Source organism: Macaca fascicularis, chromosome Y (genome assembly GCF_037993035.2).
Source record: "Macaca fascicularis isolate 582-1 chromosome Y, T2T-MFA8v1.1".
In the NCBI taxonomy this organism is placed as follows: domain Eukaryota; kingdom Metazoa; phylum Chordata; class Mammalia; order Primates; family Cercopithecidae; genus Macaca; species Macaca fascicularis.
In genome coordinates, this window is record NC_132903.1 from 2,403,827 (window position 1) to 2,430,687 (window position 26,861).

General features: G+C 43.0%; 1 protein-coding gene across 3 annotated transcripts; it reads left to right on the plus strand.

Annotated features, from left to right (window-relative positions):
- Positions 1-1,086: 1,086 nt before the first annotated feature.
- Positions 1,087-26,160, plus strand: RPS4Y1 (ribosomal protein S4 Y-linked 1). 3 transcript variants are annotated; one of them, XM_074030422.1, is made up of 7 exons: positions 1,087-1,228; positions 1,764-1,841; positions 3,664-3,844; positions 5,197-5,294; positions 13,998-14,169; positions 24,619-24,776; positions 25,998-26,160. In XM_074030422.1, the coding sequence occupies exons 1-7, from the start codon at positions 1,226-1,228 to the stop codon at positions 26,097-26,099; spliced, it is 792 nt and encodes a 263-aa protein (XP_073886523.1). In that variant the 5' UTR covers positions 1,087-1,225; the 3' UTR covers positions 26,100-26,160. The 3 variants fall into 3 exon arrangements, with proteins under 3 accessions (XP_073886523.1, XP_073886525.1, XP_073886524.1); XM_074030423.1 differs by having other exon boundaries at positions 1,212-1,570; XM_074030424.1 differs by lacking the exon at positions 24,619-24,776 and having other exon boundaries at positions 1,149-1,228.
- Positions 26,161-26,861: the final 701 nt, after the last annotated feature.

Consider the following 26,861-nt stretch of genomic DNA (forward strand, 5'->3'; position numbering starts at 1 on the left):
GGAGACCTTGCCTCATTCAAAAAGACAAGAAAAGAAAGAAAAGAAAAGGAAAAAGAAAAGAAACACTCAGAAAGGAACACAAGAAACTTTTGGAGGTGATGGAGATGTTCATTACCTCGATTGATGGTGGTATCGTGGGTTTTACGCCTACGTCCAAACTCGTCAAATTGTACACATTGAGGAAATGCAGCTTCATTTGGCTGTTTTAAAATTTTATTTATTATTATTATTATTATTGAGAAGGAGTCTCACTCTGTCACCCAGGTTGGAGTGCAGTGGTGCGATTTCGGCTCATGGCAAACTCCGCCTCCCGGGTTCACGCTATTCTACTGCCTCAGCCTCCCGAGTAGCTGGGACTACAGGCGCCCGCCACCACGCCCGGCTAATTTTCTTGTGTTTTTAGTGTTAGCCAGGATGGTCTTGATCTCCTGACTTCATGATCTGCCCGCCTCTGCCTCCCAAAGTGCTGGGATTACAGGCGTGAGCCACAGCTTCCGGCTTGGCAGGTTGTGTTTTGTATATCAATTCTGTCAGGCGGAGGCGCGTGAAAAATTCCACCTCAATAAAGCTGTGACTACACACACGCGTGCGCAGTGCAACTTACATAGCCGACTGTGAATTGTTTTGGAGGTTTTACGACATGCACAGAGCTGTGCATCCATCATGACGAGCTAATCCAAAGCAAGGTATTCAACTTAAAATTCACATGCCATAAAATCTATCATTTCAATGTTTACAAAACAGACGATTTTAGTACATTCCCAAACCTGTGAAACTGGCCCCAATCCAGAACAACGAATGATTTGTCTCTGACCCAAATCATGATTTTGCAGTCGCAGCATGTCACAGTCACAAGGACTCACATACGTTATTTCTTAGCATTGGCATTTTTTTAAGGCTCCTAAATCGTGCTCTTTCAGGGCTTTTGCTAAATATTTTGAAGGTCGGTGACAGATAAGTTAAAGAGTGCAAACTGCGTCCTCCCAACTCAGCCGACCTGACGCAGGGGAGGCACAACAAAAAGTCCTGCGGCATAACTGACACCTGTAAATCAGTATCAGAAACTTAAAATACTAAAAAATTCAGTTCCAGGCTGTGAACTCTATAGCGGAAGAATAAGAAACCGGAACTGAACTTCTCACTCATCTGACTTCCTGCGGGTTACGACCACAGAGTTTCGTTGCACCGGAAAGGAAGAGGTTCTCTTCCGTCGCAGGCTTTCGCCATGGTAAGACTGATACGCCCAAACTCCGAATATATCTGCCTCCATCCTTTGAAAAAGGGCCGTTCCACCTTGGCAGTGTTTCGCTTTTTGATCGCCCCTACTTGGTGGGTGGGAACGGTGCTGGTACTGCTTCAGGAAACCCAATTTGGAGAGCGGAGGTCTCAGAAGTGTGCGTCTAGTTGTCCTCGGCCTGGGGGCCGGCACAAGAGTCCTTCCTTGACGCAGCCCGGCAGTGGCTTTTTACCCGTATTAGCTTATTTCCACACGTTGAAGCAGTCTGAGATTCGCTTGGAGGGCACTGTGGATGTTTTCGACGTGTGATAGGGAGACGCGCGGTTTTCAAAGGTCTGTACTTTACGCGGTCTCGGTTCTGGGGTCTGGCAGGAAGTAATATTGGCTCAAAACGGGGCGTGAGTATGGGCTGGGCGATCTTTTCTCCTTGGATGAGGTATTACCCGTTAGCGGTTCCTGCAGCTGAAAATGAGGACGTTTTACTGTCAGCGGAGACGAATTTCTCTGAGTTTGGTGTCCTTTTCAGGCCCGGGGCCCCAAGAAGCACTTGAAGCGTGTTGCAGCGCCGAAGCATTGGATGCTTGACAAACTAACAGGTGTATATGTGAGTATAACTTCATTTTTTTTTTTTTTTTTTTTTTTTTACTCGAGTACATGCTAAATACCTGTGGCTTGGTATTTCTTGGGAGCGGGGTTTGCTTATTTGTTATGTGGAATTTTCGTTGGTAAAGACTTCCTGCACCCGGAACTTGTCCTTGCACTTTTCTGTGCAACAAAGGGCCAGCATATCACGTCCTGATGGTCTCCTTTGCTGTTTGAGCTCCCCACTTTAGAGGGCACTTGCTGAGGCCAGAGCCGGGTGGGTTAATGAATGTGTCCAATTTCACGTAAGAAAGGAGTTCAGTGAGAGTCCACTGAGTCCCCATTAATAAATGTTTAATTTAAAGTTACCCTTGATTTTAGAGAGTGGAGTAACTGCTTTTTACGTTGAGCGCGAGGTACTGGTTTAGCAGTAAAGGCTACAGGAGCCCCCGAAACAAGGGCAAGAAATTGTGTGAGAAACGCTGGATGCTCTTGAAGTGAACGTGAAGACCTGGCAGGATGAGGGCAGTATACTTAGATGCACGGGAGGCAAACATCTCACAAGGAGACTAGGCAATTTCCACATTGGTGGTGTGGTGACATTGGGAGAGAGTGGTTGAAGCCATAAAGTCTTGGTCTTCTGAGACTGAGAGGAGTCAGTGTGAAGAAGACAGAACCGAGGTGCCTAAGATGCCAACGGTTTTTTTGATTGGGAATAAATGTGGGGCATCCTTAAGAGACTGTATCTTCCCCTGAGGGTCTACAGCCATATAGGAGGCACTTGGTAACTAGCTTGATTTGGCCTCTTCTTCGTACAGTTTGAACTCTGAACACAGTAGTAGAGGCTTGTCTTCCTTGTCCTGATATTTTCGGAGACAACCTAGGCCATGTGTTGGCTGGGGACCTGGATTTGCAACCTGTCCTTGTCAGTTTCTGCTTCCAAGTGCTGCCTCTGCTACTGTCCACTACTATCTGACCTCCCTGGTTGGGCCATTGTTTTCTCTATTGTTATGTGGATGAGCAAGGCACTTTAAGAAGACTTGTTGGGAACTTAGTCCCTTAGTTTTGTGGGCTCCTCTCGTTTTCCCCTTGGCATTGATGAATGTGTGTGGTTAATGATTGCTAGTCCCTTTTAAGAGGGACAAAACTAAAGAGGGATCTGTAGAAGCAGCTTGAAGAACAGTCTCCATTAGAAGGGATTCCTGTGTGATCCAAGCTTAAGAGATAATTGGGGAGTGATGTTCAAGACAGACCTTGATTGAGGCTTTTGTAGGTACTGTCAGTAGATATCCAAAGGACAGTATAACACTGAAATTGCAAGATTATAGGTTACAGGATTTGTTGCAGTATGATTTTGATGACACTGAAGCCAGCAAGCAGCCAAGAAAGGAAGAACGCATATTGGGTGTTATGGGGTAGTCTAGCAACATCGGCAGGACTTGTGTGGAACTTTGAAGCCTGGAATGGTGAGAGAGTAGTAGAATACGTCTTCGTAGGGTTTTGGGTAAAGTATAAGCTACACTCGAGATACATGGGGTGTAGTGTTGTGTTCAAGGGAGGTTTGAGGAGGCAGTACCAGTGGCAGTGGTGCTTGGGGCAGGGCAAAATGGGGAGATTGTTGTGAGGCTGGATTTGGGGAAGGAAGGGGCATGAAATGGAATTTCCATGATTGGAGACATGACCTTCCTAACAAGACAGACCTCTCTAAATTGATGAAATAATTGCCCTCTTGTATTCCTCTTCCCCGCGACAAGTTAAGTTCAGCTGAACTTATGCAGAGCTAAGATCTGATTCCATAAGGACCTGGTTACATAGATCAGGTTACCTGCCCTTGTTTTCTACAGGCACCTCGTCCATCGACAGGTCCCCACAAGCTGAGGGAATGTCTTCCCCTGATCATCTTCCTCAGGAATAGACTCAAGTATGCGTTGACTGGAGATGAGGTAAAGAAGATATGTATGCAACGCTTCATCAAAATTGATGGCAAGGTTCGAGTGGATGTCACATACCCTGCTGGATTCATGGGTAAGGAAAGAGCTCTTTATTTTGAAGAAGGAATGGGTTGAGAGAAAGACAAGGTGTAGGGCTTTCATGTTGCCAGTGATAAAACCAGACACTGAACTTTTGATTTGTACAGAAGTTACTGCTGGTCCTTTCAGAAGGAGAATGAGGGATAGGGAGAGGAGTGGCAAGGCTGAAGTGAAAAGCAGGAAAGGGGTGGTCACTGTAAATGGGATGAGACAAGCAGTGGCTGCTAGCTGGTGTGTTATCAAAGTTAGGCTCCTACCCTCGCGTCAGAGGTTGGGAGACAGAGCAGCTGTCCTTAGGTGTTGGCTGGAACAAACAGTAAATTCTTGTGGCAGCCTTGAGTTTTCTCAGGTAGGCACTTTGAGGGGGATTGGGCTCCTCTTGAGCTTTTAGAAGCCATGTTAGTGTTGAGGTCTTCATAGGCCAAGGTTGAAGCTTAGCCAAGAAGAGGGCCCAGAGGAATCTGGCTAATGATTGGTCGAGGAGAGACTCTTTGTCAGTCAACAGAGTTTTGGCTCTGTCTTCCCACTTTGTTGATGACTTAACTATTCTGCATCTCCAAGGATGGATTTGCAGCTTGGTTTGGGGGGGGGGAGTGGAGGAGGGGCAGAAGGGTCACACACCTCTAGGGAAAAAGTGTACTGAGAGGGGAGGTAGGGAAAGGCGCTAAGGAATTCTGACCTAGTGGTTAGTTCACCCTTTTAATGGTGAAAGGCTCAATTTAGCCTAGTATTGTTCCAAAAGCAGGGGGATAATTAGTTTATCAGATGTGGATGCTACCAAGTGGATGGGGTTCCAGGCCAGACTTTCCCAGGATGCAGCCACTGAATTAGAAAAGACAGACCTTCCTTTTCTTACTTTCCTTCCTTCTTTTTTTTCCCCCCCATCTTGCTTTCTTCCTCAAAACCCCAAATCCCGAGTGAGGCAGGACTCCTGATAAGTCATAGAGGGAGTAAAGGGGGCCAGGCCATTGACTGCTGACCCTTGAGTCTTGCTTGCTTAAATGTGAGTTCTGCTTGTTCATTTGGTTTCCTGGTATGTGTGGGTGTGCTCATGTGTGTTTTCTCCTCAGGATCCTAAGTGCATTAACCCAGAACACAGTCTCAAGTAGCCATTGCATAAGAACATAGGAAGCGGTAGAGCAGCCTTATTTGTATTCACTTTCTTTTGCTGGATGACATGTATTGGGACAGGAGCAGGCTTTGGTTTTGTTCAAGCACCCCCATCAAGTGCTGGGTACTCCTAGCCTGCTAAAATGTTCTCAGGTTCAACCTGGCATAGAGTGTTCCTGCTGTGCAGGCAAAAGAAAGTTTGTGTTAACAATGTTCTGTATACCTCTTTGTGATCAGATGTCATCAGCATCGAGAAGACAGGTGAACATTTCCGCCTGGTCTATGACACCAAGGGCCGTTTTGCTGTTCACCGCATCACAGTGGAAGAGGCAAAGGTATGTTGTGCAAATTAAGTGAGGTTTGTAATTTCCAGACGGTAGGTCTGTTACCACGGTTGTCAGAGGGTGTTTAGGCCAGATTCTGGGAGTATTTCCTATCTCTGCTTGTTCATCTGTTTTTTTAATCCAGGCACGTAGGTGCCACTGATGGAAGGTAATGGATTTTTCACATGAGACTGTTTTAGAAGCAGGATACGAGTAAGCAGTTCTCTGAAGGACAAGGTGTTTCTGTACAGGAAGGGTCTGTGGTATTGGAACCAGGAAGGCCTGGGTACAAATCCAGACCCTTGTCATTCATTCATTATGTAACTGCAGGCAATAGTCCATAGAACCTTTTTTAAGTCTTTTGTTTTCTTTGTAAACAGTGGTAATAACGCTTTCTTGCCAGCTGTCTGTGACTATGTTAGTAGTAGTGCTGCCTCGCACTTACTAGACGTAGAAGATTATTGACTCCCTAATGTCTGCCTCAGCCCTTAAAACTCCCTCTTCCCTCCCCAGATTTAATGGCTGAAGTTTCAAGGAAACTTTCACAGGAGCTCCTTTCTGTGTGTACAGGACTTTCCATTTTTCTGTGTAGGGAAGACCTCTGGAAACCACAGTCACCCCTCAGTCATCTATTCCTCTTTTTCCTGAATTTAGGGTCGTGGGATGACTTTGTTTTTCACATAACCAAATCACCTTTACAGTGACTAGATGCCATCTGAATATGAGATACATTCTGTAAGTGAATCACAACATGTTTTATTGGATGTTGTTTCCACTTAGTTTAACCGGCTTGCATTTTTCTCTGTATACTTCTTTGGAACACATAAGAGTCCCTACAGGAATTGACAAATACTTTCATCTCTGAATAGTTACTTAATTGATCAGTTGTTTGGTTGTTTCTGACTTCTTTGGTCATGTCCCTTGATAGAGTCTATCCTGTTTTTGTGGATTGCTCCCACAGGCGGTGCTTTGTTTTAGATGGTAGTAGTAGGCCTTGAATCCTGCAGGGTGTTCAGTCGTGCAGGCTGTCACGTTCTGTTGTACATAAAAGCTACAAAGCACGGGGGAAATCTTAAATCTGATGACCGGTTTCTGCTTTTGTAAGGAATTTGGATCTCAAGAGACAACGCACATTGGTAGTCCCTGTGAATTTTTAAGTAGGGAGAGGTGGAGTGGGACAAGGAGATACTTGTGGGACAAGGAGTGTTGTCATACCTAGTACTTGCCCTAATGGATTGGCCAGCCACTGTGTGAAAATGGTTACCCTGGGTTAGGGTACGGGCCTTACCCTTGTATAACAGGTGAGAGACTTGGGGAAGTTTTAGTTGAGCTTATTTGTTTGCTAATTGTTTCTTTGAGCACTTGGAAGGGAGCATTCCTTATTACAAACCCAGGTTAGCTTGGCTTGAGCCAAGAGTTGAAGGACACAGTGAGTTCACAGTGGAGAATCACAGGCTCCTGGTTGTCAATTGTGTCAGGGACACACCAGGGAGCCTTTTCGTAGTTTATTAGTTCACCAGGTAGCATAGGTTAGTGGAGAGACAGAACATCCAAATAGCCCTCCACCCTTGAAAATAAGACAGAAAAGGGGTATTTTGTGGGTCTTGGGAAAACAGCCCGATGGATTTCAGACATAATTTTTCCCTTTAACAACTTGGTATTTGTTGAAGACCAAGGAAATAGAAGTCACTGGATTTAGGAGTGGGAGATTACATCTGTTTCTGTGGGTGATTGCCACTACAGTGGATGGGAGAAAAAGAAAGATTTTGGGTGAGCCCATGATGAGCCTGCACAAGAATAATGGGAACTAAGGCAGTGCCTGTTCCCATTGCGAGTAGGGGTAGAGAGCACAAGTATCACCTGGGAGATGCAAAGAAGACGGGGGTTTAAGATATATATCCCCTGCTGTGGTATGGAGGAAGCACATGTGGAACAGGGTGATTGAATATTTGGTGGTAGGATAAGGAGATGGTAGCTCCAGATCTTGACGAAATACATGGATGCTTGAGAGAGTTGTAGATGGAAGGACAGTACCATAATGCTTTGGGTTCAGCTTGCCTTGTAGCTTGCAAGTACATAATAAGACAGAAAAAAGTAGGAGCTGACTGAAATAGAGGACTGAAACACTGCTCAAAGGAGTTACAGTAGATGCTGTCTGAATAGTTGGCACAGTATCCTCATTGATGTTGGGCAGCTTGTGTTCAGTGATAGGTGTGCATAAGGAGAGGGAGATTTTGTATTGCAGAAGGTTTATGAACAGGATCTAGGTGGTGCAGGTTCTTTTTCCTGAAAAGTGGAAAACACTGGTTAAAGAAATCGAAAACAGGAAATCAGAGAGTAACCAACCAGCCAGAGACTTGGGTTTATGTATTACCATTCTTGAATGTTGAGAAGACTGAATCTCATAAAGGTGACCGTTATTCTCAAAGTAGAAGATACAGGACAGTGGCTAGAAAGAGGCAGAAAGAGGGAGTTTCTTTTAAGATAGTGGGTAATGTTTGCTCATTTGTTTTAGAAAATTGGAGACTAGTGCAAAAGGAGGTGTTCAAGACCATGAGTGTGGAGACTAGTGCTTTTTTTGGTGGGCAAGGAAGAAATGTGGGAGGGAATAGGCAGTTGAAGTTTAAGTTTCAGAAAAGATGGAACCTGGGCAGTTAGATTTATTTCTAAGGGAGGCCAGCTGAGAAAGATTTCATATTGGTTTGTGTATGTGTTGTACAAAGGGCAGTGGAAACGTGAAGCGAAGAGTTAATCTTGGTTCGAGAGGGACAGGGTAGAATGCTCCTCAGTGGAGCCTCACATTTGACATTCATTTTTTTGGAGAATGTCAGGAAGCGTCACCTTGCAGTCAAGATTGTATGGAAAGGGTGTCAGTGGGGCAGGCATGTTGTAGTAGGTGGTGATGTGATTACAAGTTATGACTGGGAGTCAAGATTGCTGAGCAGAGAGAAGGCAGAGTTGAGGTTTTCTTGTGCTAGAGCGCTATTCAACAGTTAAGAATAAACTCTTTTTCTCTGTAGTTCTTCCTTTAAAAAAAAGAAATTTGAAAATATTCAGTAACTTTTTGGATACAAGTGTTTTTTGGGTTACATGGATGAATTATCTGGTGGTTAATTCTGAGATTGTAGTGCACCCATCACTGTAATAGTGTACATTGTACCTAATATGTATTATTTTTATCTCTGGCCCCCTCCCAACCTTCAGATACTCGAGAGTATCTGAAGTATCTGAGTATTTGAAGCCCGTTATATCACTCTGTATGTGTTTGCATACTCATAGCCTGGCTCCCACTTACAAGTGAGAACATAGGGGTTTTGGTTTTCCACTCTGTGTTATTTCACTTTGAATAATGGCTTCCCGGTCCCTTCAGGTTGCTGCAAAAGACATTATTTTGTTCCTTTCAATGGCTGTTTTTCTCCAAATGTCTGTCTCTGTGAGTGCTCAGAAACTGACACGTTCTGGAGACTACCCTGTCTAAGCATTTTGCTTAGATATGCCCGTGGCTTACATATACCTAGGCTCAACTGCTTTTTATTTCCCTGGCTCCCACGCCTGTCCTTTTCTGTCAGACATTTCCATTTGTCTTAGACATTTTATTATAAGCAGTTGGTTGTTGTACTCCAGCTCATACTGTCTTGTTTTCATCCATTATATCCTTGCCTTCATGGCTTTTAGGCTGCCTCCTTGGAGGACTCAATCCGACCTCTGATTCCTGTTCTGGAATCGTGCCACACAGAGGCTGAGCCCCATGCTAGGAACTGAGGATTGAACCCAGAGCAGTCTCCTGTTTGCTGTCATTGTTGTGCTTTTCTCACTGGCCAGTGGTGACCCAGAGGACCCTACAGTCGTTGGGGCTGGAGGGAAGTCTTGGGGCTGGAGGACAGAAGGTGATGGGGGTATCACATCTTTAAAATCTGAAGTCAGTCTTTTCAGCCGTGGGACAAAGGAAAAATAATTGGTTTTCCACAGATGTTGAGCTACCCCTGTGGTAAGAGGTTTAGCTCAACTGGAAGTTCCCCTCATAATACCGCCAGCCTTACCCTTAGTGAACCTCTAGTTTTCTCACAGGATGGGCCTCTACCAAGCAAGAGTACCCAAGATCTAAATCCTGAGCTGTTTTGGCCACATAAAGGTTTGGTGCACAGGTAATAAAAGTCGTTTGAGGTGGATATGAGGAAAGCGTGCTGAGGTTGGCTTTTGCAGGAGCTCTCCGCCTAATAAAAGTGTTTAAAAGTTTTGAGCCTACTTTAGTCCTGGTCTTGAAGCACCGCAAACCTGGTCAGGCAGCTCTGTATAGAGATTAGACATGGAACTGTTACCTGTTAATGTGCTAGCATGCTTACAGGCATTTCGCTCACTCGTGGATAGTTGCTCTCTGTCATCTCTATTTCACAGTCATCTCTGGATCCTTCAGGAACAGACGTGCATCGTGAAGTTTGGGTTAATGGTTCCAGAGGGAACCATCTGACAGGATGGAGGGGGAGGCCCCTTGGAAGTGGAGGCACCCGGAGAGGCCATGTCTTTTTCAGAGGGTGTTTCATGTGTGCAGTTAAAGGCAAAGGACCTTTGGGCCCAAGGGTTCAAGTTTGTTGCTGTGATGTAGCAGTGAACAGCATGGTGCTGTTGCTGTCTATGTAGATACTTGGTTAGTGAGAGGATCTGTAGAGGATACAGGAAAATAAAATGTTTTTACTTGTTTTGTTGTTGCTTTCTTTCCTTTCTCCTGACTGTCAGCAGTACCTGATGACTATTGTGACTCCCTTAGCACCATTCTCATCTCAGCTGAGACAGTACACTGCCCAGGATGTATGTGAAAAGTAGAGGGCAGCAGGTAGGCTTTGAGGTGTGAATAGGCTTTCTGTGAGTTCGTAGCCATAGAACTTAGTTGGACTTGTCTTACCTGGGATATTTGGGGCTAATGAGCAAGGGTGGAAAGGGGAAGGGTTAACTTTGACTGGGAACATTTTAGAATCACCCAAGAAGGTTTAGGATGTCATGTACAAAAAATGTGAGGACAGTTGGGTGGCAAGAATGCATTCAGCAGGCCATGATGCAAAGACTTGCCTTGTGAAGTTGGAGGGGCAGAGGTAGAGAGGGCCAGATTTTATTCTGAACAGGGAGCAGTGATTGTAATAGGGGTGTCAGTAATAGTGACCTCAGAAACTGTGTGTAGAGCCATTTCAGAACTGGAGCTTGCATTTCAGTTCTTCCTCTGGTTATCAAGGACAGTGGGTTTCTTAAATCTAGCATGGAGGAGAGCTGGAGAGATTAAAAATTCCCCTAGTAGCCTTAGGTTGATTAAAGTAACACTGCATTAGTAAGTAGTCAGTGGGTTGGTACTGGATTGAATAGTACATTTTAAAGGTGAAGTGCAAGTTGCACTTCTAAATGGGGATGGAAGAGTGAAGTCAACAGATTGTTTTCAAGTCTGGCTCCACTGGTTGCAGAATGTATGCTGTGTGTTGTAATCTTTCTTATGGTTTGGTCCCAGGGCCTTTGGAGGTATAAGGGGAAAAAGTGTTTTCTCTGTCTGCATACCCAGCTTTACTTACCCTGGACTGAAACAAGCCTAGATTCTTCACCCACTGCTTTAGTGCTTATGGACTGTAGCTTGGTAGTTTTCCACTTTGGAATAGAGGGCGAAGAGAAGAATGGACTTTGATAGTCATATTATACCTCATCCACATGTATTCACCCTGAAGTTCGGCAGGTTAGTAACCCTCTGTGCCCGTGGTATACCATTTATTGTCTGAGGCAATTCTGCTTGGCTCCTCAGTGAACCTCAAAGACCTCCTTTCAGTACCCTGGACACTCTGTGTCTGTGTCCATATTCTCCCTCTGCCTCATCACACTTAAGTATTTTGCCTCCTGTAACACAATAGCTTGATGATTTTCTGTTCTGGCACATAATCTTATCAGCTGAATTTGGTTGTTTATTGGATCTGTCTTCTCTTATGGGGATATTTATACCTGGTTGGAAGGAATGTGCCAAGTTGTATTCAGTATCTTAATGACAGCACCCCCTACCCTGCCTCTGCACACATTACCTTCATTACACTTGCTTATGGATGGCCAAGTACTTACATCCCTGGGTGGTGGGGCCATTCCTGTAGTCACCTTGGTTTGCACTGTGTTTGTTTTGCTTTCCTTCTGCCACCATTCGTTCTTTCCAAGTCCCATCCATATGTTCAGAGGGCTTCTGTCCTGCTGTGCCTTGCTGTGACAGGCAGTAAAACAAAAGTTTTAAACACTGCAGCCTTTGTGTGTGTGTGCAAGCAGGTTTCTGATGTCTTGTCCTTTAGGGCCAAGTTCTGGACCCAAAGGCATTCCTAAAGTTAATTTGGGCGTGGTGCACACACTGGCAGGGCAGCAGGAAAGGAGAATGTGGTTTTCCTTTTCCTTTTGAAGTAAGAGGGCTCAATCAGCCTCATTGTCCCTTGGAGTGCTTCCGACTTTTCTTTAAGAGCTTCAATTGGTATGTTTGCATGCAGCATCTGGGTGTTTCTTAAATTTCTACATTTATGTGTGACTTCTGTATTACAGTCTCTAAGGTTTTCAGTTGGTTGGTCCAGTAGGCAGCTCTGATTGGGGAGCTAGGCAGCTTTTGATTCTTTGCTTAATTCACTGGCCAGGAAAGCTGGAAATGATCTTGAGTTTGTATTTGTAGTGGTGGTAAATGTGAAGTGGTGGTGGTAAACAAACTGAACACTCAACTGAAGAATGCCTGGAGGAATGTGTCAACTGTGAAGTTTTGAGTTGAAGAGAGTGCTCTCATTAGATTGACTGCATAGGTTCTAGGCCTTAACATGGATAAGTGGGGTTGGATATGCCAGGCTGGTGAATTCCAGATTTACTTTAACTGATGGAGTTAATGTGGCCTAAGTTCCACATGTGGAATAAAAGTCTTTTGTCACCTTCTTGGACTGCTGGCTTATATTAAATGGCTTCACATCTCCATAGCACCTTGAATGGCGTTGGATCTATAGTAGCAGCAGGAATAATATTAGGTGACATTCAGTGCTTTGCCAGGTCCTTTATGTTCCATTATCTCATAAACATTAGATGTAGTAGTGTGCAATAATTATTCCCATCCTACACCTGTGAAGCCTAAGGGGACAGTATTTCAACTTGTGCCTTTTTTATAGAAGAGTGAGCCCAAGCTCTGGTTACTTTACTTTGCTTCTCTTTCCACTCCTAGGCAGGTCAAAAGCAGTGATAGAGAGAAGCTGGCAAACCTAGTTAGTCCGAGCCCAAATATAGGGGAGAGAGTTGAAATATCTGTAGAGGAAATGCAGGAGCTGATTAAAAAAAAAACAAAAAACAGTGGCTCCTCGAGTTCATTCATTGTACAGTTTTTGGACTGTTTCTGTCATCTTCAGGGGGCTCTTTCTGTCATCTGGCAGTCTGCATTTGTCCTTGTTATTTTTACATTTACCCAGAGAGTTTGTCCTGAGACTTCAGAGGACTGTACTCAGTTTAAGTGTGGGGTTTTTAATATCTTTTAACTTTCTATAAGCCTTTTCTTCCAACAAAACTGAAAGAAAACCGACTTTGTCACTTCTGAGCAGTGACACTCTGTGGGGAGCCTGGATGTGGGGAGCCTGGTACGTAGGATGAGCATTGGCAACCACAAATGGATTATGTTTGTTTGAGATTACATAGTGTACCATTTGAAGCTCCTGAAAATTGCTTCTATAACAAAATGGGGCTTGGATAACTCTTGGGCTGATACTTGTATTTGGTATGAGACATTTTGAACTGCTCCTGCTGGTAGATGTCACAAGCAACACCAGAGTGGTAAATGTTAACAAGGAAATAAAGCAAGTATATAATGGGTTGTGCCATTTAAAAGTGAGATGAGGAAGAGCAGCATTGTGTACTGAAAGCATATAGCTGGCTGGCACAGCTGTTTTTACCTAACCTGGTCATAAAAACCTCATGTTTTTCTTTTCTTTTTTTTTCCTTTGAGACAGAGTTTCGCTCTTGTTGCCCAGGCTGGAGTGCAGTGGCGCAATCGTGGCTCACCGCAACCTCCACTTCCCAGGTTTAAGCAATTCTCCTGCCTCAGCCTCCCGAGTAGCTGAGATTACAGACGTGCGCCACTACCCTGGCTAATTTAGTATTTTTAGTAGAGACAGGGTTTCTACATGTTGGTCAGGCTGGTCTTGAACTCTCAACCTTAGGTGGTCCGCCTGCCTTGGTCTCCCAAAGTGCTGGGATTACAGGCCTGAGCCACTGCGCCCAGCAAAAGCCACACATGCTCTTAGCAGTTCTTAGTAGTGGTAGAGTTAGGTTTGTCTCTGGGGCTCTTTATTACCACCGCTCCAGAGTTGCTGGATGAGAACTATCAATTGGAAATATGTCCCTGAGGTGAAAATGATATACCAGTTGACTGTGAGTTACCACTCAGATACACAGGCAACAAGCTTTTAGGGTGTGATAAAGGACCAGAGGTTAGTTCAGCTGAGCACTCTTCCAGTAGCCACTAGAGAGTTCTGAAACAGATTCCCCCTTGGTGAGATTTCCCAGATGTCTAAATTACTAAATCAGTATGGGAGATCATCAGCTCTGTGACTGGTTAATGTAGTTTTTCCCAGGAGCATTCCTCTGTCTGAGGACATGCTGGAAATCGATGGGATAGGAAATATTTGAGTGACTGCTTTAGGCTGGCTTTGTGTTTACATATTAAATTGGTTTTCCTTGCTGTGTTTATAGTACAAGTTGTGCAAAGTGAGGAAGATCACTATGGGAATGAAGGGAATCCCTCACCTGGTGACTCATGATGCTCGTACCATCCGCTACCCAGATCCTCTCATTAAGGTGAATGATACTGTGCAAATTGATTTAGGGACTGGCAAGATAATCAACTTTATCAAATTTGAGACGGGTAAGTTTTTTTTTCCCTTGTGTTGTCTGCTACCTCCCTCCTTGTCTTTTCTTTTTCTATCTTTCTATTTTATTCTATTTTGTCTGTACAACCATTATGATTAGAGAGAACTAAATAAAACGCATTTGTTTCTCCCTAAGAGAGAGCATATGGTGTCATGGTCTCCTGGGTTTGCAGTGGGTTCTTGATGTTGAGTAGGGGTGTGATGTCCCTTTGAGCTATCTGCAATAGCCTAGCCTCATTCAAGAATGTAAAGCATAGCTGTGTAAACTCTGTGTCCATTCTGTCACCAGAGGGGAACTTTGTTTTAAATGAGATAAACTTTAGGTGTGTTCCTTGAGGTGAAGGGCTGAAGTTGTCCAGATAACCTTAAACTAGTTACGAGGAAAACGTGTCTACAGCTTTGTTTCTTCTCTCTACACCACAGGCTCCGTCTCCTGACAGGTGTACACCCAAGTGCTTGGTAATACCTGATCAGCTAAGGAAGTAAAATATTTTGCTCTACTTGTTTTAACAGAAATTTCTAGAAATGCAGAAACACTGAAAAAACAGGACAGGGACAACAAACAGTGGCAACTCCTTTTGTGCCAACCTTCAGTGACTTTGCATTTTGTTATGTTGCCTATCTGCCCTCCCTGTTTACCTGCTTATGGCACCCCCACAGTCCCCACTTGGACCGTGATTTAAGACCTAGCCAGAGTCCTCAAGTTGCCTTGGTGTTTGAGCCCAGGCTGGCTGTCTTGAATTCAGTACTGCACAGGCTGGGGTTGTCTGATTGTTTGACCACTATGATCTTGTACCTGCGCTGCCTGCACTGCTGTTATTTACTGTTGACCTGGAAATTTTAGCCAAGAATGTTTCTTGGCTGTGAAAGTTGAGAGGCCTTCTCATTAGGGGAAAACATTGAGAGAGGGGATATTTAACGGGATGTGTCATGCTTGTGATACCTAAACCTGTTGTTTGATGTCATTGTGACCACAAAAGAGAGAACTAGACATCTTGCATCTCCTAGTAATAGCAGGAAGTAATAGCAGGGATACTTCCATTCAGGAAATATTCTTGTGAAAGAATCAAGACAAACTTGGATAAAGGGACAAAGGAAAGCATGTATATATTGGAAAACACTTAAGACACCTAGAAATAATTTGCAGAGTTACTTAGATTTTCGAGTGGCTTGCCAGATATTTCAGATTCAAATGATTTGGTACTGGCCATTTGTTTCTAAGTGATCCAGCGAAGGACTGCAGGAGTTTAAAAATGTTACGAAGCTGGAGAGTGTAGCTAGGATCATATTGTGCTTGTGTCCCAACTTTTGCATACCTTTGAGAATAATTTTTTAAATGGGTGTGGACTTCTTATCTCCAATTAAATGATAATGTTGTTTCTCATTAAATCAAATTCTAAGTTAAAATTAAACAGATTTTTTTCTCCCCCACCTAACTTGTTTTTGTTTTGTTTTTTTGGGGGGGGGTTTTGTTTTGTTTTGAGACAAGAGTCTTGCCCCATTGCCCAGGCTGATGTGCAGTGGTGTAGTCTCAGCTGACTGCAAGCTCTGCCTCCTGGGTTCAAGTGATTCTCCTGCCTCAGCCTCCCAGGTATAGACAGGGTTTCACCATGTTGACCAGGCTGGTTTCAAACTTCTGACCTCAGGTGATCCACTGCCTTGGCTTCCCACAGTGCTGGGATTACAGGCGTGAGCCATTGCCCTTGGCCCTGACTTTGTTTATTTGAAATATGTATCCCTTTTTCTTACACAAACATGCTTGGTATTAATTTGTTTGCTTATTTGCTTATTACTTGTTTATTAGTTTACTTAGTTTACTCCTGGGAGTTTACATAAAATCTCAGAATGACAAAGCCAATATTCCTAGTAACAAGAAACCAAGTGAGGGCAAAGGTTTCTGTGTGGTTCTTGGTTTGTTTGGTTTTAAATGCTTAACGAATTTTTAATTGTGGTTTAAAAACAAAAAACAAGATAACTTCCGAAATTTAGCACCTTAACCGTTTTTAAGTGTACAGTTCATTAGTGTTGTTAACTATATTCACATTTTTGTGTGGCAGATCTCCAGAACTCCCTCATCTGCTTTAACCAGCTCCGCCACTTTCTTCTTTCTGTAACCTCTGACAACCACCATATCACTCTTTGCTTCTGTGAATTTGACTTTTTTGGGTGGTTTCTTTTTTTCTTTTTCTTTTTTTTTTTTGAGACGGAGTCTCTCTCTGTTGCCCAGGCTGGAGTGCAGTGGCCAGATCTCAGCTCACTGCAAGCTCCACCCCCGGGTTCACGCCATTCTCCTGGCTCAGCCTCCCGAGTAGCTGGGACTACAGGCGCCCGCCACCTCGCCCGGCTAGTTTTTTGTATTTTTTAGTAGAGACGGGGTTTCACCTTGTTAGCCAGGATGGTCTTGATCTCCTGACCTCGTGATCCACCTGTCTTGGCCTCCCAAAGTGCTGGGATTACAGTGGGTGGTTTCTTAATAAGTGGAAATGATAGTGTTTGTCCTTTTTGACCAGTTAACTTTACTTGGCCTAATGTCCTCAGGCTTCATGCATGTTGTGGCATGTGAAAGTATTTCTTCTTTTTTTGAGACAGTTTCACTCTTGTCGCCCAGGCTGGCATGCAGTGATGCTATCTCCACTTACTGCCATCTGCTGGTTTCAAGTGATTCTCCTGCCTCAGCCTCCTGAGTAGTTGAGATTTCTGGCACCCGTCACAACACCCAATTAATTTTTGTATTTTTAGTAGAGATGGGGTTTCGCCATGTTGGCCAGGCTGGACTCAAAACTCTTGGCCTTAGGTGATCCACCTGCTTTAACCTCCCAAAGTGCTGGTATTATGGGCGTGAGCCACTGCACTTGGCCAGTGTTTCCTTCCTCTTTAAAGGCGGAGTAATACTCAGTTGTGTATATATACCACATTTTGTTTATCCATTTCTCTGTGGATGGACGTTTAGGTTGTCTCTACTTCTTGCCTATTGTGAGTAGTGCTGCTAGGAACACGGCTGTGCAGACAGCTCTCCCAGATCCTGCTGGATATTTCTGTGTACATACTCAGAAGTGGCATTGCTGGACCATATGTGATAGTTTTGAAATTTTTGAGAAACCTTTGTGCTGTTTTTTTTATAGCAGCCTTGCCGTTTTACATTCTCACCAACAGTGCAGAAGAATTTCAGTTTCTTCACATTCCTTCCCACACTTTGCTGTTGTTTGCTTTTTATATTTTTTCTTTTTTTTCTTGTGGCTATCCTGATAGGTATGAGGTCATATCTCATTATTATTTTTTTAATTTGGAGTTCTGTGATGAGTAGAGACATTGAACATCTTTTTGAGTGCTTGTATGTTTTTGGAGAAAGGTCTTATGTCCTTTGTCCAGTATTTAGCCAGGTTGTTTCTGGTATTGTTGAGTTGTAGGACATCTTTAGATTGTATCACATGTAAGATTTGTGGATGTTTTTCCCCATTCCATAGGTTGCCTTTTCACCGTTACTGATTGTTTCTTTTGGTTGACAGGCTTTTTAAAATTTGTCTGTTTTTGCTTTTGCTGTCATGTCTAGGAAATCGTATCTCTTATGTCACTTGTGGTTTCTGTGTGTGTCTTGGGAGCTTTACAGTTTGAGGCCTTACTTTTAATCTGTTTAGAGCTGGTTTTTGTATATGGTGTAATGTAAGGTATTCTCCTTGTTGTTCATTTATGTGGGGACCTAGTTTTACCAACACCACTTGTTGAAGTGACTGTCTTTTCTCCATTGAGAGGTCTGGGCACCCTTGTTAAAGATCATTTGGCATATACACTTGGGTTTATTTCTGGGCTCTGTTTTCTTCCTTTGGTCTGTTTGCCCGTGTTTTATGCCAGTATCACACTGTTGGATTGCTGTCATTTTGTATTTCGTTTTCAAATTAGGAAGTGTGTTATCCAAGTTTGTGTTTATTTTTCAGAATTGTTTTGGCTGTCTTTGGTGCTTGTAGAGGAGGTGTGTCCCTTGAGATTCCATATGAATTTTAGTGTGATTTTTTTATTTCTGCAAAAAGAAAAAATGCTATTGGTATTTTGATGGTGATTACATTAAATCTATAGGTTGCTTTGGGTTATATGGACTTCTAAAAGATACTAAGTTTCTGCATCAGTGGAGATGACTGAGTGGTTTTGGTCTTTTATTCTGTTAATGTAACACTGATTTTTTTATGTTTCATCATTCCTTGCATTCCAGGAGTAAATCCTACTTGATTGTGGTGATGTATTGCTGTTGAATTTGATTTGCCAGCATTTTGGTCACAATTTCTGCATTGTATTTATTAAGGACAGTGGCATGTAGTTTTCATTGTGGTATCCTTGTCTAGGTTTTATATCAGGTTGATGCTGGCCTCACAGAATGTACTTGAAAGTGTTACTTCCTTCCCAGCCTTTTCAGGAGGATTGGTGGTAATTATTATTCTGATGTTGTCAGGTCCTGGGCTTTTATTTATGGTGAGGTTTTTGGTTACTGATTCAAACTGCAAGTCTAGCTATAGATCTGTTCAGATTTTTTTAAAGTTTTAAATTTTTGTTTTTTTTTTTACTTTTGAGACAGTCTGACTCTGTCGCTCAGACTCTAGATCTTGGCTCACTGCAACCTCTGCCTCCCAGGTTCGAGCGATTCTCCTGCCTCAGCATCCCGAGTTGCTGGGATTAGACGGCAGTGCCACCACGCCTGGCTAATTTTTGTGTTTTTGTTAGAGACAGGGTTTCATTTCACCCTGTTGGCCAGGCCGGTGTTGAACTCCTGACCTCAGTTGATCTGCCAGCCTTGCCTCCTGAAGTACTCAGATTACAGGTGTGAGCGAGCCACTGTGCTCGGCCTCAATTTTTTTTTACTTCTTCACGAGTCAGTCTTGGTCCGTTGTATGTTTTTAGGAATTTTCCTCAGTTTCTTCTAGGTTCTCCCAATTTGTTGGTGTACTCATGGTATTCTTATGATACTTTTATGTCTATGACATTGGTTGTAATATCTTCTCTTTCATTTCTGATTTTAATTTTTTTGAATCTGTTTCTTAATTTGGCTAAACTTTTGTCAAGGTTCTTGTTTTGTTTTTTTTGGGAACAGGGCCTCACTCTGTCATCCAGCCTGGAATGCAGTGGTGTGATCACTGCTTACTGCAGCTCAACCACCTTGGGCTTGGATAATCTTCCTGCCTTACCGTCCCGAGTAGCTGGGATCACAGGCACGCACCACCACACCTGGCTAATCTTTGTAATTTTTTATAGAGATGGGGTTTCACCATGTTGCTTAGGCTGATCTTGAGCTCCTGGGATAAAGCGATCCTGTTTGCTTTTGCCTACCAAAGCAGAGTCAACCACGCTCAACTTCGGTTTTGTCAGTTTTGTTAATCTGTTTTAAGAAATCAACCCTTAGTTTTTTTTCTTTTTTCTTACTGTTTTTTCTTATGTCTGCTCCGGTCTTTATTTAATTTCCTTCCTTCTGCCAACCTTGAGTTTATTCTGTTTTTCTAGTTTCTTGTAGTGTAGTTAGGCTATTCATTTGAGGTCATTCTTCTTTTGTAACATAAGCATTTTTGAGCTGCCTTGTCTTGTGTGAAAATTTTTGACTTACAGTTTGTTTTGTCTGACCCAAGTTTGGTCAGCCCTGCTGTCTTTTGGTTACCATTTGCTTGGAACATCAACTTCAGCCTTTCACTTTCAGCCTGTATGTGTCCTTAAATCTGAAACTAGTCTTTTGTTAACAGCATATAGTTATAACTTGTTTGGTTGGTTATATGGTTTTATTCCTTAGATTGGGGTGAGGAGTTAATCTATTTTACAGTCAAAATAGTTAACTGTTAAGGAAGGTGTTAGTATAGCTCTGTTAATTATTTTCAGTATGTTCTGTAGCTATTTTATACCTATTTTTTCTCCCTTAATTACCTGCCTTTTTGTGTTTTGCTGCTCTTTACTTTTTGTAGTGACAAGGAATAAAATAATGCTTTGAATTCTTTCTGTTTTTGTTTTGTGTGTCTTCCATGGTTTTTTTCTTTGTAGTTACCAAGGGGATTACATAAATTATCTTAAAGTGAAAACAGTCTGTTTTCAACTGTTACCTGCAGTTGCATTGCCATATTCTCTCAGACCAATTTTGTTATTGATGGCATACATGAATTTTTTTTATTGTGTATCCTTTTACATTGGTTTATGGTTATATACATGCTTTTGTGATTTAAGTTCTATACCAGATTTAAAAGTGATTTATATACCTTTGTGATCCAGGATTCTCTTTATTTCTTTGTATATTTACTTTTATCAGAAAGCTTTATGTTTTCTTTTTTTTTTTTTCTTTTTTTTAGAGAAGGGGTCTCGCTGTGTCGCCCAGGCTAGAGTACAGTGACACCATCTCAGCTCACTGCAACCTAGGCCTCCCGGATTCTAGCAGTTTTCCTGCCTCAGCCTCCCTAGTGACTGGGACTACAGGCATATGCCGCCACACCTGACCAATTTTTTTGTATTTTAGTAGAGACGGGTTTTCACTGTTGCCCAGGCTGGTCTCGAACTCCTGAGCTCAGGCAGTCCCCTCTCAAAATGCTAGGATTATAGGCGTAAGCCACCATGCCCAGCCAAACTTTATATTTTCATATGGTTTTGTGTCTGACATCCTTTTGTTTCATCTTGTAGGACTTCTTTCCGCATTTCTTGCAGGGCAAGCCTAGTGGCTTTGCTTACCTCGGAAGGTCTTATCTTTTTCTTTAATTTTGAAAGATGGTGTTCTTGTGAGGACTAAACACTGATTATTATCTTGTCCCAATCCCTATCTAAAGGATCTGGGAGTTATGCCCTACAAATGAGCATGACTAATCATCAGATGAGTTTTATTTAACCCTATATTTCACGACTGACTTTCCAGTCTGACTCTGGGATAACATTACGAGACAATGAAGAAAATAAAAATATTTTACTCCAAAACATTTTTGTTTGCTGTATTTTGAAATGACCCTGCGAAGCTCTTCTTTGTGGGAATGGGGGAAATCTGCATCTGTAAAGAATCTCTGTTAAAATTGTTACATCTTTTTCTTCCAGACCCTCCCAATCCTAAAGAGAGAAACTAAAATCTGAATAAGAAACATTGATCATCTATTGTCTCTAAGGGCAGCCACTTTAAGACTTCAGAAGAACTTTGGTCTACATCATCTTTTATCTTAACCTGAGCATTCCGTTTCCCTTCTTACCAATCCCAGGCAAACTCAAACTTCAACGAGAAAAATATTTAAATTCACCAATAGACTAGACCCGATAACCCCCACAACCCTGTTTTTTCTGGACCAAACCAGTGTATTTCTTAAATGTATTTGATTGATGCCTCATGCTTCTCTAAAATGTATAAAACCAAGCTGTGTGCCCTGACCACCTTGGTTACATGTTCTCAGGGCCTCCTCCTAAGGGTTGTGTCATGGGCCATGATGACTCATATTTGGCTGTTTGATAGTTAGCCTCTTTTAGTTGTCACTTGGTTGACAGTTTGTTCCTTTGAGCACGTTGAATATGTCATCCCACTGTCCTCTGGATTGCAGAGTTACAGCTTATCTAGCAGGAGTTCCCCCGTAAATCATGAGTCACTTTTTACCTGCTGCTTCTAAGATGCTTTCTTTGTGACTCTTGACAGTTTGATTATATTGTCTCTTGATGTGTATCTCTTTGGGCTTGTCCTAGTTGGAGTTCAGCTTCTTGAATTTGTATGTCTGTCTTCTTTCTCACAATTGGGGAGCTTGGGCCATTATTCTTTTCTAGTAGGCTTTTTGCCCCTCCCTGTCTTCCCCCCAAATCCCGTTCTCATTTTCTCTGTTTCTGTCTATTCTCTTTCTAGGACTCTTGTAATTTGTATATTGTTCCTCTTGATAGTGTCTCCTCCTCCCTGTCTTAGGCTTACCTTTATTATTACTTTTTCCTTTTTGCGCCTCTGACTTGTTAATTTCAATGGCCTGTCTTCAAGTTTGCAGATTCTTTCTGGATCTGTGAATTTTTAAATTCAGTTCAGTCGTATTCAGCTCCAGAGTTCGATCCTTTTTTTGTGGGTTTCCTTTACATTGTTGATAATTCTTACGTTGTTTATGGGTTGTTTTCTGATTTTGTTTGTATCTGTGTTTCCTTAGTTTGATGTGCATCTTTAAGATGGTTAGTTTGAGGCCGGGCGCGGTGGCTCAAGCCTGTAATTCCAGCACTTTGGGAGGCCGAGACGGGCGGATCACGAGGTCAGGAGATCGAGAGACGATCCTGGCTAACACGGTGAAACCCCGTCTCTACTAAAAAATAGAAAAAAAATAGCCGGGCGAGGTGGCGGGCGCCTGTAGTCCCAGCTACTCGGGAGGCTGAGGCAGGAGAATGGCGTAAACCCGGGAGGCGGAGCTTGCAGTGAGCTGAGATCCGGCCACTGCACTCCAGCCTGGGTGACAGAGCAAGACTCCGTCTCAAAAAAAAAAAAAAAAAAGATGGTTAGTTTGAATTCTTTGGTAATCATTTCTTCAGGCTCATTTTTCTAAAGAAATATAGTCACCTCTTCCAGTCTTCACCAAGTATCTTCATACAGGGAGTATAACCTTCACCACTCAGCCAGGCTAGAGGTTTTAGGGATCTCAACTCAGGGCTTGCATGTGTACTTCCTTGGCTGTGCTTTTCTGAAGCCCCTAACATCTTGCTTTGCCTGATGCCTGTCTGTGATACTATGGCCTCTCTGCTATTGTAAAAACTGTCTTGTAAAACCCAGCTCCCACCCCAATCCCTGCATGTCTTTTTTTTTTTTTTTTTTTTTTGAGATGGGGTTTCATTCTTGTTGCCTGGGCAGTACTGCAATGGTGTCATCTCAGCTCACTGCAACTGTCGCCTTTCAGGTTGAAGCGATTCTCCTGCCTCAGCCTCCTGAGTAGCTGGGATTATAGGCATGTGCCACCATGCCTGGCTAATTTTGTACTTTTAGTAGAGATGGGATTTCTCCATATTGGTCAGGCTGGTCTTGAACTCCCAACCTCAGGTGATCCTCCCACCTCAGCCTTCCAAAGTGCTGGGATTACAGGCGTGAGCCACAGTGCCTGCCAATTTTTGTAATTTGTAGTAGGGACAGTTTCATCATGTTAGTCAGGCTGGTGTTGAACTCCTGACCTCAGGTGATCTGCCTGCCTTGGCCTCCCAAAATGCTAGGATTACAGGCATGAGCCACCATGCCTGGCTTTTTTTTTTTTTTCCGAGACAAGAGTTTTGCTCTGTCACCCAGGCTGGAGAGCAGCGGCATGATCTCGGCTCATTGCAACCCCTGCCTCTGAGGTTCAAGCATTCTACTTCAGCCTCCCAAGTAGCTGGGGTTACCAGGTGTGTGCCACCATGCCTAGCTGTGATCCATTGCAGTAGAACATGTTGTTTTCACATACTGCTTTGTTCATAACCTTCATCTCACTTCAGTGTTTGGGACTTGTATTAGAGCTTTTCACAGTAGACCCACTCGTCCAGTCTTCTCTGTTTATCATCTTTTTATCTTTCTATAGTGCATCATGAACAGTTCTTTTCAGCACCTTCTGTTTTTCTCATTCTCTCTTCAACCAACTGTAGACATGTTTCTTTAAACCCTTTCCTTTCCATTCTTAATTTTGGTAACCACATTTTTCATTATTTGTTTGATTTTCGAATCCAGTAGGTTACTCTGCAAAGGTGGGCTTCTTGTTGATTTGTGTTAGTTTTATTATGTTTTGTTTTTGCTCTTACCCTTGTAGACCCTTTCAGGACAGTTACAAGTTCTGCATTTGGTTTGATTCTGTGTTGAGGGTGGTGGTCTTTATCATGATGTCTTAGTTCCTTCCATGCTAGATACTACATGTAAAGTACTGACACATACAAGAATAGTATGTGGTCAAGACAAGGTAGCCGGCGCCCTATATAGTATGCTTATAATAGATGGTTATGTCCCACAAAAATAACTCTAGATATCTGAAACAAATGTATTCTTCCTGGGGCCGCCTGAGAGCCCTTAGAACGTTGGAAGATTCCTCCTCGAAAGACTGGATTAGCTAGCCATCCAGTTAAAGGCCTTTCGTTGTTGTCTAGTGCCTTTCTTATAGCCTGAATTTCTCCAGTTCTCCCTCCCTCTCAGTCATCCTCATTATCTCTCCACCCATCCACCTACCCAGTGCTGCTCTATGCTGTCTTTGTCAACCCCAAAATGATTATTTATTCAACCTTTGAAGAATTATTGTTGGACAAACAATGCAGGGGAAGCTTATGATTTGAAAAATCCTTAGGGGCTTGCCTTTAAATGATGACTGCAGTGTAATTCACAAATAGCATTCATTTACAGTGACAAGAGTTCTTGAAATTACAATTTTGGGATGATGCTCCATTTTTGTTGCCTGGTGAGCCCATCTGTTTTAATTGGTTTTAAAGGCAGCAGGCTTCTGTCTGGTTTTAAAATGACTCCTCTCCTGTTTATTTTCCTTTCCCTCTAGGCAATGTGTGTATGGTGATTGGTGGAGCCAACCTCGGTCGTGTTGGTGTGATCACAAACAGGGAAAGACATCCTGGTTCTTTTGATGTGGTGCATGTGAAGGATGCCAATGGCAACAGCTTTGCCACGAGGCTTTCCAACATTTTTGTCATTGGCAATGTAAGACTTACACTCTCTTTACTTCTTTCTAAGAAGACTCACCCTAAAAAGCATAAAGACCTGCATCCGCTACTGGTGTTTGTCTGTCTGTTGTTGTTCTTGTGTTAAGGTTCACAGAGTGCAGCAAGCTTTCTATTTAGAGTCTCAGAGAAGAAACAAGATTAGATCTAGAGCCTTACGCCTGCCTCTTCAGGTGGTCTATGTGAGATGCCAGCAGTGTCATGCAGTAAATTAAGTTAAACTCAGCCTTGCAACTTTTGCAGGGCTACACCAGTGGTATGGGCTGGATTAAGGCCACTGGCTGCAATCCTGGTAGTACCATGCCCCCTTACTTTTGTAACTAAGTCTGCTAAACCCCTCTGAGACTCCCATGATATAGCTCATCAGTGAACATGGTGGAATTTGATGCAAGGGGGCTATGAATGAGTTCCTAATTTGAGAATAAGAGCATTTACAAGGCATATAACACTCGTTAGTTTCCTTTACTTGTTCAAGATGATCTTGCTCTCGGATCTTTTGAGACCTTTTCAGTGAAGGAGCACCTCTAAAGTCATGCAGTATCCTTACATGGGAGTCAGTTACCCCAAGACTTAAGGAAAGGGCAAGGGACGTAATTGAAAAGCTTTTCATCAAGCTATTCAGCCCTGGGAGCAGCATCTTTCACTTGTACCCTGGCAGTCCTTAGAATATTTGAGAGGTGGTACAGAGGCGAAGCCTGCTGTTGTTTTTTTGGCTATGCCACTCAGCAGCTCTATAGTTGGTCCATTCCTTTTCTCGGTATTGAATTATGACACCTCAGTTTATATCTTTGAAAGCAAGGGATCAGGGAAGTGAGTAAATGCATGTAAAAGTTCTTTAAAGCTGATGATGGGGTGCTGACAGTTCATGACTTCCAAACTATGAGAACCTGAAGTTAGTGTCCTTGCCTTTAAAGATGCTTATGAAAAACTTGTTGGCTGGTTGCTTCATATAAAATAGAAGCAGGAAGACCTTTATTTAGCAGCTCAGCAGTGAGGAGTGGGAGGGAATGTGAGAGGCAGATAACCTCTCAGGAGACAGGTATAAGGAAATCTTTTATTTTGTTTCAAATTTTGTTTGGTGGTGTTCTGTTAGCTGGCTCTTAATGTAAAGGAAGGTATGAGGCGTGTGTGTTTTGGTGGGATGTTGTTTTTCTCTCTTCCCTCTCTTTCTGTACTTATTTTATCTCCTTCTCAATTACAGGGCAATAAACCTTGGATTTCTCTGCCCAGGGGAAAGGGCGTTCGACTTACTATTGCTGAAGAGAGAGACAAGAGGCTGGCCACCAAACAGAGCAGTGGCTAAATTGCAGTAGCAGTGTATCTTTTTTCTTTGCCAAAATAAACAGTGAATTCTTGTTTCCTAATGTGTTTTTTCCCCCTTGTGGATAATAGTAGGGTTTGAATTTGCTCATGGTTTTGGCACTATCTTAAGATCTCTAGGAATACCACCTATACTTTCTCTGACCCTCCAGTAAGTAAACCTTTACTTCCCTCATACATGTTACCCACACCATCTCTGTGGGCAGAGTGATGGAGTAGCATTACAAACCAAGTACAAAAAGCATATGACGTTTCTGGTGCCTCAGAGAATGAGCATTAGTCGAAATCTTAGAAGAAACAAGTGTTTGTAAATTAGGGAGTTTAATTTTTCTTTACCAGGGACATGCTTTCCGTACCTCCCCCTCCCCCACCCCAGTTCTTTAGGTCAGAAGTCCAGCCTGTCTCAGAAAGGATGGCATTCTTTTGTGGAAGCTGTGGGCGATGGTCTTAGTTTCCTTGCTTGTTCACATTATTGGCAGAAATTAAATCCTATGGCTGTAGGACTGAGGTCCCTTTTTCCTTGCTGACTGGCAATCTGAGGGCTTTTCTCAGCTTCTGGAGGCCATGTGCATTCTTTGCCTAATGGTCCCATTTCTCCATCTTGTTCAAAGTCAGCAGTGGCAGGTCAGGTCCTTCATGTACAGAGTGTTTGGTCTTTGACCCAGTCAGGAATGTTTCTCCACTTAAGGCCCCATTAGAGTAACCTCTTATTCTCATGGATTGTCACTTTAATGTCATATTTATA